The sequence below is a fragment of the Perca flavescens genome, chromosome 9, assembly GCF_004354835.1.
Source record: "Perca flavescens isolate YP-PL-M2 chromosome 9, PFLA_1.0, whole genome shotgun sequence".
NCBI classification, from domain to species: domain Eukaryota; kingdom Metazoa; phylum Chordata; class Actinopteri; order Perciformes; family Percidae; genus Perca; species Perca flavescens.
Genome location: NC_041339.1, coordinates 9,796,445 through 9,812,764, shown reverse-complemented (window position 1 = coordinate 9,812,764; position 16,320 = coordinate 9,796,445). Strand labels below are relative to the sequence as shown.

The 16,320-nt window shown below is 41.7% G+C and overlaps 1 protein-coding gene across 1 annotated transcript in view; it reads left to right on the top strand.

Annotated features, from left to right (window-relative positions):
• Window positions 1-288: 288 nt before the first annotated feature.
• Window positions 289-16,320, top strand: part of slc1a7b (solute carrier family 1 member 7b) — a 124,269-nt gene continuing 108,237 nt past the window's right edge. The window contains exon 1 of the mRNA XM_028588027.1: window positions 289-429. Coding sequence (XP_028443828.1) covers window positions 289-429 — 141 coding nt within the window. The remainder of the gene's footprint in view (window positions 430-16,320) is intronic.

Below are 16,320 nucleotides of genomic sequence, written 5' to 3'. Positions count from 1 at the left end.
CACAGGGCCGCATGGTTGGAGCAGGGTGGGAGGGGATGCCTGGAAAGTGAGAGGATCTTCTTAGCTTAGTGCAGATTGCTACAGCGAGAGAACGAGAGGGATGCTGAGCCTGAATCCGCTTTAAAGCATCACAGGGGATTGGATATCTCACATAGCATCTCACCCAGTCCTGGAGGGTATTTTCATCTGCTCTTTTTTGCTTGTGTTTTTATTATCACACCTGGATTTTAGGCTTTGGGTTAGGTACATTTATGGGTTGCTGATAAGACGCAGGACAGCTGACTCACAATGGCCGTTGCTTTGGACGCAGTGTGGGTAAGGGTGAAGAATGTCTGCAAACAAAATGGGCTCCTCATCATGTCGGTGCTGGCTGTGGTCATCGGATGTCTTTTGGGATTCTTCCTGAGGACACGGCGCCTCACTGAGCAGGTTAGTCTGTCTCCTTCTATTGACCCAGTGTGATGTCATTCATACAGAATTTTTTTCCCTTGTGCCTCTAATACCTGTGGAGCATTACACTAAGTGCTTAACCAGATGCATTCTCTTGCTTTATTTAAGCTATACACCCTCCATCCTACCTAGGCGAACTATAAGCTTTATCAAAGAGGAGAGTTTTAAGTTTTAAATTATAGTGTCACACAGTGGTAAACAAGGTTATTTTATAAAAACTTTAAGCATAGGTAAACATTTTTCAAGTCTGTGGAAAAAGCACACTCACATGCCAATTTGTACACCAGTTTTTTTGTCACTGTTTTTAACCAGATCACAGCAATTACTTTGCTAAGTAAAAGATAGAAATGGGGCCAAAACTAGAACAATAAGATCTAAGTTGCGGAGATGCTCACAAGTTTCTGAGCTAGAGTCCAAGTCAAATCTCAAAGTCTTTGAGTTATAGTACAAGGCGAATAGTCAGTTTTGCTTCCTGACAGAGTTAAATGACCCAGAAGTAGTTAGGTTGCTACCATGATTAGAGCCATTTGAATTGTCTAAGTGATAAGGAAAGGTGCTTAAATGCTTCTTTTATCATCTCCTTTATCATAGTATACACTGGACCATCCTTTATGAAAGGAAAAGGAGATAATGTATTTTTGATTTTGAACGTCCATTAGTGGATGTACTTTGGTTGTGGTTTTTATACGAGCCGTTACAGGTTTCTACCACACCCTCACATGTATTTTAGTTTTTCTTCAATGTAATTTGTTTTTATGTTCTGTGAAAGAAAAAAACTAAACTCAACTAATGCTGTCCCACAAGTCCTTGCGGCAGCAAAATTTAAAGCAACGCATCATCATTTGGCCATTCATATTCAAAACATTAAGGTGCGCAGTAGCACTGGCAGCCGTAATCCTGTACTTTAAATTAAAAATCAATTGCTGACACTAGGAGAAACTCCTAAGAGGTAAAAACAGGAGGGTATACATCAATAAGTGCATGTGAGACTTTGAGACATTTTAACCCATCTAATAATATTGATAATGTGCTTTATGGCACTGTTTAAGTAGATTAATAAACCGGTAATGTGAGAACTTTACTCTCTTCTCCGTCACGTAAAAAAAAAAAAAAAAATGTGTTTACAGCACTGTGAATGAATGGATCACTGAATCCAAAGTTACACAGCGCACTGGACATTGGTTTATTTTAAGCCCAACCAAGTTCAGGTAAAAGATGTATTAACATGTAATTACCAAAGTAATAACTAGGTAATGGCTTGATGCTAACCATATGTATATCTATGGTGATATTAATATTGTAAGTATTAAAAAAATACATAAGAGAAAAGTCTACTCGCGGAGAGTACGTTGTCTCTGCACAGTGCAAACATGGTTCCTACGGTTCAGTGTATATATATATATATATATATATATATATATATCTATTGTAGTATTGGTACCATTTAGCAGCACAATTACCTATAAGGTTCTTTTTTTCTTCTGGAGATAGAGATTGTGCCTGTGTTCAGCCAAGCTAAAGTACTTAAATAGTGATCACCCAATAATTCTAATGGTATGAGGTAAAATAATATATGAACATATTGGACTCCTTGTCACAATTCAGTCCACTCTGGGGCAATGTTTCATTTTAATCATGCAAGGTGGATGCAGGATTCCAGCAAAGAAAAGAATAAGTAAATAGGTAACCTCTTTGAATAAAAAGGGACTCTAATGACCTTTATTTCTCTAAAAGATGGCATTCCAAGAAAGCTTTTTTTTTAAAACATCTGCAAGTGAGGAATTTAATTTCTTCTATGCAAAACCAATCTGTCTGGGTTACTGCACTCTCATCCTTTGAAGAAATTATCACAAACAATTGCAATGGGAGGTGCTTAATTTCAGTAATATATAACTGGCTTGCATCTGGCTGTAGAGAAAAAATTAATAACCAAACAGAGGACATTTCAGAAAACGATTGGAAAACCGTTAAGAGTCACAGAAACAAAATAACACAGAAGGCCCTCAAAGCACTTAATATGCAACTCAACCATATACTACTGACTTACTGTGTACTTCTCCTTCAGAGAAAAACATTGTGTTACTACATTGAAAGTAACTATGTTACATAATGTAACTTTTGAATGTTTCTGAAACTTTGTAATTTTTAATCTGATGATCACAAATGACCTGCAACAGCAAACGAGACTAACAGTGATAGGAATGCTATTTTTTATATAGTTTTTATTAATGCCTCTGCCAGGGTCTGATTTTACCCGCAAAGTCACAAAATGATTTTCAGCAGTGAGACGATGCTACAGAGCGCACATTCTGATGGGTCACAGTTTCATTGTAACACCAGTAAAGGCTGTGTTAGTGTATCCAGCCAGGCAATGAGTGGCAGGAGATTTATTTATATAGGCCTAATCATATTTTAATTTTATTTTAGAAATTATCTGCTGTAGTTATGGCTGATACTGGGGCAGGGCCATCACAGGAAAAATAGGAAATTAAATGAACAACAACTAAAAACTAAACGGGAAAGTGAAACACGATGTGTGAAAACCAGAGTCACAGCTCGGTCGGGCTTTCAACAGATGGAGACAATTACGAGATTGTAAATTATTCAAAACCGACCCCGAATTGGCCTTCAGGTATGTAAGATTTCCATTTGATTCATTAAATAACTTTAGATTGCGCAATGTGGTTGTACGTTCGTAGCTGACATTAACGTCCAACTTCCATTTAGCACGGACATTTTATTCGTTTTTGTCCCTGTTTGTGTTGGCCTACTATTTTATTTTCCCTTGTCCCCCTGTAGTTGTGTAAAGCGTCCTTGGGTTTCATGAAATGCGCTATATAAATTGAAGTTATTATTACATTGGTTGCTACAACAACCTCTTAATGCTTTGGCTTGTGACACAGTGACAGGGATAACGTTCCCCGGTTTATTTCATGATACATCCAAAGTAGGCTTATTTACCTACCGTATGCAACACTTGCAATGCAACGATGCATCTGTAACTTATTATTTTATTGGAAATAGAACTAGTTTCAAATCAGGAAGGCCTAGATTGAATTTCGTGACGGTTCCGGCCAGATGGTGAAAAAAAGTTAAGAAACAGCCTAGCTTTGGTTTGTTTTACTCAGGTAATTTAATTCGGGCCTGAGCACCGAGAACGTTGGTAGGCGGAGGCCCTATTGAAATTCAAATGTTTCTTCTTCTTTCTATTATTAGGGCCCATGCACTGACATTGTTGGTAGGTGAAAGCCCTATTGAAATTCAAATGTTTCTTCTTCTTCTTCTTCTTCTTCTTCTTCTTCTTCTTCTTTCTATTATTAGAGCCAAAGCACCGACGTTGGTTGGCGCAGGCCCTATTGCTCTTTAAATGTTTTTTCTTCTTTCTTTCTTCTAATTATTTTTATTCTATGCATTTGAGCAGAGAAATGAGGTGCTTGGGCTACTCAAAAACACATGAAAATGTATACGCATGTCAGACCTGGTGAAAATTGCGATCTGATATGGGTCTTGGGCTTGAGCATTAAAAAAGCCTCTGGGAGCCACTGCCTAAACCCAACAGACAGTCCACTATATTGAAATTAATGTTCAAATGATGGACGATTTGGACCATTTTCAGAAGTTGTACTTTAGCAAACTCCTCCTACAGATTTAACCTGATTGACTTCAAAATTGCTCAACTTTGACATAGAGGCATGCAATTTAGTTGGCATATGTAGCTTATCCAGACATACAAAAAAGCCTCTTGGACCCACCCCCTAAACCCAACAAGAGGTTCCCTTGTTTGGAAAATGATTTGACCTTGGCGAGCTAAATTGCGAAGCATTTTAGTGCATGAAAAACATTAGCAATAGTGCCCCCTAAGAAATTTCAAAGAAGTAGCCCCTGCATGTGTCAAATTACCATATAACGCCGCTCAACAGTTGTTTGTAACTCAAGTGTACATTGTCCAATTTGCCCACACTTTTTTCATGGGGCTTGGGCATGGCAAATTGGTTCGATAGCGCCCCCTATCAGTTTTCAAAGTTAAAGCCCCCTCCTTTGACTTTCATGTAGAGACATGACATTTGGTAGGCATATGTATCATGTCCAGACTTACAAAAAAGCTTCTTGGAGCCACCCCCTAAACCCAACAGGAGGTCCACTATACATATAAATTATGGATGATTTTGTACATTTTCAGGGTTTGTACTTTAACAAACTCTTCCAAGAGATTTAACCCGTTTGACTTCAAAATCGGTGAGTGTGATCTAAAGACCTCGGCAAAGACAAATTTCGAAGTTTTTTAGTGCAAGCCAAAATTTGTGGGTAGGGCATGGCTTTGATTTTTCAGGCTTCGCCATGAAACAGGAAGGGGTCAGTAACTAGACTGTACATTGTCCAATCTGGCCCAAACTGCTCAGGTTGTATAACGGTCCTGGCCTGAAGACATCTACAGTACATGTCAATATTGAGATATAATCATAGTGCCCCCTAATGGCAACAGGAAGTCACATATTAATGTGCAAATTATGGATGACTTTGACCATTTGCAGGCCTAAAGACCTTGACAAAGCTAAAATGCAAAGCTTTTGCACTTGCCTCCAACAGTGGCATGGCTAGGTGTCAAATTACCATATTACACCGCAAAACAGGTACATTGTCTAATCTGGTTCAAATTTGTTATGTTTAATTAGAGAATAGGCCTGAGGGAATCTTTAAGTCAGTAATGAGTTTTAGTCATAGCGCCACCTACTTGCAACAGGAAGTATGACCTGACGAAAATCCATTGATTTAGCTGAAATTTACATGATGTGGTTTAAACATGATACAGCAATATGACGTATAAATAGTGTGTTCTCTAGCACAACGACACAGAAGGTGGTGCACAATTAGAAATATATAATTTCTAACGTACCGGTATATGGAGGGAATTCATTTTAAATGTTGCGTGCAGTATCCAACGGTTACGGAAATACATGTCTGCATCGACTGGGAGCTGCCGGCACCCCTGACGTGCGCGGAGTATGAGGGAAGATTAAGAGGCTTAGATTATGATCTGCAACATGATCTGTGATCATGTTGAAGGATTTAATTACTCTGGTTTGTTGTTGGAAATTAAATCAATTTGTGTTCTGGATGATGGAGTTATCCTTGTCGGTCCCTTCCCTAACTGCCTGAGATCAAATTTATTTGTGATTTGTTTCAGTGCCTTTTAAGCTGATTTATCATTTAATTCAATTCAATTTTATTCATAGTATCAAATCATAACAACAGTTATCTCAGGACACTTTACAGTAGGTCTAGACCACACTCTATAATTTACAAAGACCCAACAATTCCAGTAATTCCCCCAAGAGCAAGCATTAATTAAAATCACCAATTATAATTACTCACTTCTCTGAGCTGCATTCTCTTAGTATAGCATTTCATTTTTCAAAGAATATAGATTTTGCAGAGATTGGTCTGTATACACCAATGAGAATAAAACATATTTGCGGTGACAGTGTTACGTTTAAAGAAGTACATTCCACGTAATTCTCAACCAAATATTGAATCTCTTTACATGATATTTGATCTTTAATATAAAACAACAAACCACCTCTCACATGTTGCAGTTACATGTGGCTCTTTGTTAGTTTGCTTGTTTAAAGCTAATACTTGTATTCGATTCTTGCTGTTTGGAGTTTATACCGTCATGGTTGAATGTATTTATTGGACGTTACTTTGGATAAAAGCGTCAGCTAAATTAAATGTTAAGTAATGACTATTTTTCTGTGTACCGATCTGACGGCCACATTCTGCTTTATGATAAATCATACACAAGTTGAAGGAGCTGATGGGATATTTCACTGGATTTGTACCTTGTACAACTTCATGTGACAAATAAAAATGGAATGATATTGGCCAATGTAAACAAGAGAAATGATTGCAGCAAGCAAAAACGGTTTCAGTGTACGTATGGGCACCTGACTTTTGTTTTGAACTGTCCATTGTCCATGTATTGTGACTGTCTGACTGACTTTTCTGAAATGTTTAGAAGTGTCAAATGAAAAACCTCCAAATGTTTTCTCTTTTTGGCTTAGTGGCTACATTTACACAACTCTAACATGTTAGCAAAACTTTTTAAGTTGCAGCAAATGTTAAGCCGTATTACCAGTTTCACTCTACCTCTGACCTTTGAACTAAACAGGAATACACAAGCTGAAATTGGCTCCAACTGGTGTTTCATGCAGTGAAGTGTGTGAAAAAATCACTGAACAAATCCAAGCAAAAAACGAATCCACAAGTTTACTGTAAATACACTAAAGTTATCACACGTCACAGCATCAGCACATTGCTCTAAATACACCTGTATGTAGGTGCTCCATAAAGACAATGCAGCCTTTTCTTTCCCATCACCTTGTGACTAAAGCTCTGTCATATTCTCAAATCGGCCTAAAAATAGCATGTGGCTCCTGTACTCTCACAATAAGGGATTACAATCCAATCAATCAAATGCATTCTCTAATTGTACATCAAATAAGAGTGCCTGTTTTGTGTGATGACACATAGGAGGCACAGACCTTTATGTTTTCAGACAATTTATAGAGGCCTGATCCCTTTATGCGAGGAAAGAGGAGAGCGGAGAGGGAAGTGTGTGTGTGCGTGGGTGTGTGTGCGTGCGTGCGTGTGTGTGTGTGCGCGCACGCCTGGTATTAGTAAAGTGGAATAAGATAAAACACAATTTATTTCTGAGGAGAAAGTACACTGTTTATGGTCAAAACGTAATAGCATAATAGCAAAAAAAATATATATATGCAACTATGCAACCTATGTTAACTTTCTGAACAATTTCCACACAGCACACACTGAGTAGAAAGGTATGGATGAATCTATTTATGCTATAAATCTGGATATGTATCTAGGTATTATGAGGGTCTGCAGAATCACACCATCAGGTGCAATTTCCCAGTAAGAAAGAAAACCGTGACAATATTTAACTGATAACAGTATGATTGAATACTGGAATGTAATGTGTTTGCATTATTTTGACATTATTTTGTCTACGTAAAACTAGACTTAACATGGTTAATGCATTTATCTGTGTTGTGTTTTACTGCAGATGCCCTGCAAGATTGAATAGAACAATTGTTTTCACAGCGAAGTTCTGGCTGTTTAAGCAGTGAGGAGGCCCAGAGGTCCATTTGAGAGTAAATTATAGCAGCTGAAAACAGAAACAGCTCATATCAGGTGTCATTATTAAACAGTGTTGCTGCCTACACACAGAAAGAGGACACTAATTGATTTAGTTGGCTGTGGGAGGGAAAAATCTCACATACACCTTTATGTGACATGTTAAGTGACATATTTCCATACCTTTACAATATTTTACAATTCAATACAATAGCTCTGCCATAAATTCTACCTTTAGGTAGTTAGACAGGCTTGAGAAGGGACACATGAAACACGGGATGCACATTCATGGACACAGGCAACCGCAGCTTCACCGCAGAGGGATTGACCACCTTAACAACGAAGGGTCCCACATACCAAGGTGCCAGCTTCTCGGACTCCACCTGCAGCGGGAGATCACGGGAGGACAGCCACACCTCCTGACCCGGTGTATATGCGGGTGCAGGTACACTACGGCGGTCCGCCAGATGCCGGTTCCGAGCCGTAGTCCGTACCAAGGCAGCCCAAGCCTCCCGCCACACGTGCCGGCACCGACGGAGGTGCTCCTGGACCAACGGGACAGCCACCTCCCGCTCCTGCTCAGGAGAAAGGGGAGGTTGATAACCAAACATAGCCATATATGGGGACATACCCGTAGCAGAGCAGGACAGAGAGTTGTGCGCATATTCCACCCAGGCTAGGTGCGTGGACCAGGATGCGGGTTCACGTGACGTCATACACCGCAGAGCCGACTCCAAATCCTGATTCGCTCGTTCCGTCTGGCCGTTTGTCTGAGGGTGATAACCAGAAGAGAGACTAGCAGAGGCACCCAAAGCTGTACAGAAAGCCCGCCAAACCTGAGATGAGAACTGTGCACCCCGATCCGACACAATGTCCCGTGGTATCCCGTGCAGTCTAAAAACATGTTGAACCAACAGCTCAGCAGTCTCAAGGGCGGAGGGCAGCTTAGTCAGGGGGATGAAATGCACAGCGTTAGAAAACCTGTCCACTACAGTCAAGATGACTGTGTTGCCGTCCGAAGGTGGAAGGCCGGTGACGAAATCCAGCGCGATGTGAGACCACGGTCGACTGGGAATAGGTAGGGGTAGCAACAAGCCAGCCGGAGGCCTGTGAGAGGCCTTGCTTCGGGTGCAGATGGAGCAGGCCGACACAAAGGCTCGGGTGTCAGCTGACATCGTGGGCCACCAGAAACGTCGACGCAGGAAGGAGAGGATGGCAGGTGAGTTTAGACGAGTGACCCCACTAGAGAACCTGGGACCTGACAGGATCGGGCACAAACAACAGGTCAGGTGGAGCAGTGACAGGAGAAGGGTGGGTCTGCTGAGACTCCCTCACCACCGCCTCAATGTCCCAAGAGGCTGCGGCCACCACACAGGAGGGGGCCAGAATGGTCAAGGGTTCACTGACTGTTTTCTCCGGCCCGAACTGTCGAGAGAGAGCATCCGGCTTCATGTTGCGGGAGCTGGGTCTATGTGTCAAAGTGAAATTGAACCGTCCCAGGAACAGGGCCCATCGAGCTTGGCGACTATTCAGTCATTTGGCTGAACGAAGATAAGCCAAATTCCGGTGATCAGTCCAAACCAGAAATGGCTGTTCCACTCCCTCCAGCCAATGTCTCCACTCCTCCAGAGCCAACACCACCGCCAGTAACTCACGGTTACCCACATTAAATTTGCATTCAGCAGGCGACAGACGCCGAGAGAAAAAGGCGCATGGATGCAACTTGTTGTCCTGAGGTGACCGTTGTGAGAGAACCGCTCCCACTCCATTATCCAAGGCGTCCACCTCCACAACAAACTGCAGCGACAAATCTGGGTGGAGTAACACAGGGGCAGAAGAAAACAAGTCTTTGAGAGTGGTGAATGCTGTGTGCACTTTGGAATCCCAGGAGAATGGGACAGAGGGAGAGGTGAGTTGGGTGAGAGGAGCAGCAACCTTACTGTAATCCTGTAATCTGGCAAATCCCAGGAAGCGCTGGAGCTGTTTCCGGGTGGCGGGTATCGGTCAGTCACTGCCTTGATTTTGTTGGGATCCGGCCTCAGCTGTCCCTGCTCCATGATGAACCCCAAAAAACTCACAGATGGAACATGGAATTCACATTTCTCAGCCTTTACGAACAGTTTATTCTCCAGTAGGCGTTGTAACACCAACCTGACGTGCTGGATGTGTTCCTCCATGTTCTGAGAGAATACCAGAATGTCATCCAAGTAGACAAAGATGAACCGGTTGAGCATATCCCTGAGGACGTCATTAACAAGGGCCTGAAACACAGCTGGAGCGTTAGTGAGACCAAAAGGCATGACCAAATATTCAAAATGGCCAAGTGGGGTGTTAAAAGTGGTCTTCCACTCATCCCCAGCCCTGATGCGGATGAGGTGGTAGGCGTTTCTCAGGTCCAGTTTAGTGAAGACCTTAGCTCGGTTCAGGGGTTCGAAAGTAGGATCGATGAGAGGAAGAGAGTACTTATTCCTTACAGTTATCTCATTCAAACCACGGTAGTCAATACAGGGCCGCAGAGTCGAGTCCTTCTTAACAAAGAAAAACCCAGCTCCCATAGGAGAGGAGGAGGGACGGATGAGCCCAGCAGCTAAGGAGTCGGAGATATACTTCTCCATAGACTCCCTCTCTGGTTTAGACACATTGTATAACCGATGAGAGGGAAGTGGGGCACCAGGTAGGGTTTCAATAGCACAATCATAAGGTCTGTGAGGGGGCAGAGATAGCGCTTTCTGTTTATTAAATACCTCTCCTAGGTCATGATACATGGGAGGCACAAGAGTGAGATCTGGGGGCTCAGGTAACGGGGTGTTATGGTCCTTGCTGGGGGCACGTGCTGACTGCAGACAGTGGTAATGACAAAAAGGGCTCCAACCAACTATCAAACGTGTAGACCAGTCTATGTGTGGATTGTGTAATTGTAACCAGGTCTGGCCTAACACAACAGGAGAGTGGGGTGAGGAAATGACAAAAAATCTGATTACCTCATGGTGATTGCCAGACAGAAGAAGGTTGAGGGGTGCGGTGACGTGTGTGATGCGTGCTAATAGGCGTCCATCCAGGGCGTTGAAATCCTTAGGATCCGAGAGGGATTCCACAGGTAGACCAGCCTTGGTCACTAGGGAGGAATCAATGAAACTGTCATCTGCACCGGAGTCCACTAGGGCCGTCACGGAGACGGGTTCACCCGAAAACAGAAAGGTAGCCTCCAACTGCATGCGCTTATGAGGGAAAGGGGCAGGAACGGTGGTGTGGCTCACCAGGATCCCTCCACTTACTGGTGAGCCGGACCGTTTAACTGAGGGCAGCCTGCACAGTTATGACCTGCCTCACCACAATAGAGACACAATCCACCACGAAGGCGCCGCTGGCGTTCTGTAGGAGTGAGGCGAGCTCTGCCTAGTTGCATGGGTTCCCCCTGATCAACTGCTTGGGCAGGAGAACTAACTGGGAAAAAACTAGCACGGCCTCACGGCGCAAGTTATGAGAACGAGGACGGTGCCTACTCCCACTCCTCTCTCTGTTACGCCCTTGTAACCTGTTGTCTAGCCCTAGCTGCTAGCTGGTCCTTCACCTCCTCAGACAGACCGCGAACAAAAGCTGCTTGTAAAGCAGTATTACCCCAACCGCTCTCAGCAGCTAAAACACAAAACTCTACTGCAAACTCTGCTTCTGAACTTGAGCCCTGACAAAGAGAAAATAATCTGTTTCCTGCCTCCCTACCCTGCACTGTGTGGTCAAAAACCTTGCGCATCTCCAAAATTAAGGCATCATAAGACTCACAAACAGATGAACCCCCTCCCCATAATGCTGTAACCCACTGCGCTACTTTCCCGGACAGTAAACCCACAATAAAAACTATACGGGAATTATCTGTGTGGTAGGTGGCTGGCTGCTGTTGAAATACAAGGGAGCATTGGAGAAGAAAACAGCTACAGGAACCTAAATCACCAGAGTACCGTTCAGGTAGGGGGAAAATGGGCTCTCGAGCTAACAAGGGCTGGCTGGAAACCACGGAGGGAGCAGAAGAGGGGATTGCAGCCGGGGACTGAGCTTCCGAAGAGAGGTGACGGGTAACTTGATCCAGTTTATTGCTGAGCTGAGCAATGCAAGTGGTTAGCTGTTGAAGTGTCTGCCTGGTTTCTTGGATAGCCTGCTCATGGCTTCCTACAAGCACACCTTGGGAAGCTAGAGCATGGCGGAGCGAGTCTGTGTCTGCAGAGTCCATTCTTTGGCCAGTTCGTTCTGTTAGGGTGAGGTGTGGACCCAAGAGCGAACACAGACTAGATGGTTGGGAGTTAACAACAGTTCTTTAATGTAAGTTCAGCCGAACAGACATATTGTAAATCCACGTAGGAGGATGGTGACCCAAATGGAGTGGAGAAGTAGAGATAGGCACGGCAGGCTCAAAAACAAATAGGGCTGGTGGCGTGGCTGGAAGCGAAGAGTAGGTTGACCTTCGTCTGCACATAGATAGATGACAGTGTTAATTAAAAGATAAACACTGAGATAGCAACAAAGTAACTAGAGACTAGCGAGATGGACCGAGAGTAGTTACCGCTAGACGGACCGAAACGAACTGGCGCTGGCTGCCTAGATCACAGGAGTACTAGTGCTGGAGCTTGATTAGTGAATTGCCTGCAGCTGCGCTGGAGAGCCAGGTGCCCTGATGGATCGACCACGCCTACACACACTCACTCCACACACACGACCAAAAAAGGAAGACAGCAGCCTGAGTCACGGCCAGGCCGTGACAAAATTCTCGTTACACAAACGGCAAATATCCTTTACCGACATGGTGCTTGCTTGGTGAGCTAACGAGCTTTGCTTTGCCTGCAGCAGCAGGGGCTTGTGGTTGTATTTTCATACGCTTTGTTGATCTGATTGGTTGATTTGGCCCGTCTATCACCAACATAGGTGATAGACAGATGGTTTATCCAATCAGCTAACCAGTATTTTGGCCCCTTCCCAAAAGTTCTCCAACGGAAAGTTCCCAGATGGATATGCCGAGCAAATGCGAAGCAATCCATCTGGCGGAGTCAGGTTAGCAGTAATAAGCCCTGACTATTAAAAGCAGTTAATTAAGGTGTCTATTATATCATTAGTTAATGCAATAATAAGCCTTGACTAACTGTTAATAAGAGTTAACTAAGGTGTCTATTTTACCATTAGCTAATGCAGTAACAAGCCTTGACTAACTTTTAATCACAGTTAACTAAGGTGTCTATTTTACCATTAGCTAATGCAGTAACAAGCCTTGACTAACTTTTAATCACAGTTAACTAAGGTGTCTATTTTACTATTAGCTAATGCAGTAACAAGCCTTGACTAACTTTTAATCACAGTTAACTAAGGTGTCTATTTTACCATTAGTCAATACAATAGCAAGCCTTGACTAACTTTTAATAACAGTTAACTAAGGTGTATATTTTAATATTAGGTAATGTACTAAAAAGCCTAAACTGGAAATAAAAGCTAACTAAAGTGTCTAAGTAAACCCTTAGTTGATGTTGATGAAGGTATTTCCTAATATTACTAGGTGGTTGATAAAGATGTTTGATAGCATGTATGTCTTAAGATTCACGGTCAAGCCACGTCATTATGAGAAATTTTTTTTATTGTTTATTTACGGGTTATGGTTGTCCTCATACCTTTGTCCACTATGTTTGTCCATCCTCCAACATATGACTTACTTTTGATAGAGGGTGAGATCAGGGAAAAGACTCCATAGTCTCCATGCAGAGGTTTGCTTCTTCCTTTGTCTTCATGTAGACATTAACTTAAAGCCCAACCTATATCAATTATTGAGCATGCTATATAAGCATTACTTAACCTTAAATGGTCACTTAATTAATGTGTAACAATACTGAATAAACATTACTAAACCATAACTAAACAGTTGTTAATACTCTTTGGTAGACTTATTGTAAAGTAGAGAACATATGCACCTTAACTTACACTTGATAAATGCATAACAGTGCTGAATAAACATTACTAAACAATGATTCACAGTTTATTAGTACTCTTTGACTTAAACATTAACACATCTTTTAAACATTAGTGAAACATTGTCAATGTGAAATCAAATGTTCATGACAACCTTCTGTTATGCACACATACAGTACAGGCCAAAAATTTGGACACACCTTCTCATTCAATGTGTTTCTTTATTTTCATGACTATTTACATTGTAGATGTGAGAAGGCATCAAAACTATGAATGAACACATATGGAATTATGTACTTAACAAAAAAGTGCGAAATAACTGAAAACATGTCTTATATTTTTGATTCTTCAAAGTAGCCACCCTTTGCTTTTTTTGATAGCACTGCAAACCCTTGGTGTTCCCTCAATGAGCTTCATGAGGTAGTCACCTGAAATGGTTTTCACATCACAGGTGTGCTTTGTCAGGGTTAATTATAGGAATTTTTTCCCTTATTAATAAAAAAGCAAAGGGTGGCTACTTTGAAGAATCTAAAATATAAGACATGTTTTCAGTTATTTCACACTTTTTTGTTAAGTACATAATTCCATGTGTTCATTCATAGTTTTGATGCCTTCAGTGAGAATCTACAATGTAAATAGTCATGAAAATAAAAAGGAAACGCATTGAATGAGAAGGTGTGTCCAAACTTTTGGCCTGTACTGTATTCAAAATGTAAACAAGGTTTTCATTTGATTCTGAGTTTGACTCAGTCAGTTCTCATCTTTCTTTCCACTGAAGACTCAGCGCTATAACAGTTTGAGTCCTGTATGGAGATTACACTGGATATTTTCCCGCTCTTGTCATCTTCACTGTCATGTCTTCTGGATAGTTTTCCTCTCTTGAAACCTAACATTACGGCAAAATACTGATCTTTTTTCTTAACGTGTCTTAACGTTTTATGGTGTGATTGTGCTTGGTTTCTGCGTTTGGAGAGCCATCTCAACAGACTTTAGGTCCAACACTGATTGTTCACTGTTACATTTTAGTTGAATTTAAGTGTCGGGGAATTCCGCCACCATCTGTCTATTGTGCTCCAACACAAATTTAACAATTTGCCTTTATGAAATCCAGTCGTGACATGCGACTGGATTTCATAAAGGCAAATTGTTAAATTGTTACAATGTAATTTCAAATCTGCTTTAAAAAATAAACATATGTTTATTTAGCATGTTTGTTTTGTCCATACGTGCTCGTGCTGTGTTCCCAGGTCTCAGCTGCTACAATGAGTTTTTTTTTTTTTTTTTTTTTTTGCCCCTGGCTCAAACGTCAAACTCCGCTTATGCAACCAGGTGCTAAACAAGTTAATCATAAAACGTTTTGCTTGTATGAGCTGCACACTTTGCCCGCTTGTGGGAACAAATATATACTTCCGGTTTCGATCTTTTCAAAATAAAAACGCTAGCGCTAGAAACTGCTATAGATTATTAAATGAGTGAAACAAAATAATATGTGGGTCACTTAGAGCTAGCTTGGCTGTTATGTTAGCTCTAACATAAGTTAATCGCAAAAAAATCTGCCAGAGAACAGGGTCATTTTGGTTACCTAATGCTAGCTAACTTGCTAGCTAGCGCTTTTATTTTGAAAAGATCGAAGCCGGAAGTATTATAAGCGGGCTGAGGCTGCGGGCAAGTGAGTGCTGCTGATACTGCCAAAGAAAGCATCCCCAGTAAGCACACATACGTCACACGATGTATTGGCGACGTAATCAAAATACGGCGGGGATATGTAGTAGATTGCTTGTTTGCTCACTGGCACGACATCCCCGGGACGTCGCTGCTCCACGTTTCAGCTACATATAGCCGCTCTCTCTGCGACGTTTTTATATATATATATACATCGTTCCACCTGTATACGTCGTACAGATGCACTCATATACATCGTTCTAATGTATGTTATACGTCGTACAGATGCACTCATATACATCGTTCTAACATACGTCATACATCGTAAAGATGCGGGCTCATATACATGTCCACTCCCAACATCTGCTATACATCTTACAGATGCAGTCTCAGGCACATCTTCCTGACATCTGTTATACGTAGTACAGATGTCAGGAAGATGTGCCGATCAATTGATCTTGCATTAACCCATGTAACAAAACTGATCAGTATAGGTCACATGAAATTACTTTAAATACCTTTACTAAATTTAATTGCTAAAGTAAGATAGATAAATCATACACAATTATATTACTTATAATAATACATTTTATTTATAAAGTACTTTTCAGGGTACTCAAAGACAATTTACACAAGTTCAAATTATTATAGAAAATAGCACACTAACACCTTAAAAGCTATTCTTGTATGTAGCTAGATTTTGAAATAATCATCCTACCAACATGGCATCATGACTTTGCGTAAATATACACGCCACTTTCATAAAGCCAAATGGCGTGTTATTGTATGCATTTTCAGCTATCCACGTGTATAACTACGCTGTATACAGCTGATGTAAACATACCCACCACGTGGCCTCGCCACGTTGCGTGTTATTGCGAGAACGCGACATACTATCGCAAGAACAACGTCACACGCCTGTTAAAAAAAAAAAAAAAAAAAATGGTTGGGTTTACACAGGGAAAGCACACGCTTTCCACACGCGGGACACAAACCCAGCTCTCCCAGGTGAAAGTCCTGCGTTTTACCCATCCGCCACCCCAACTACCTTACTCAATCCCCCGTTCCTTTATACTACTCGCTACAGCGGAAATTGACTCGCAATGTAGGTCA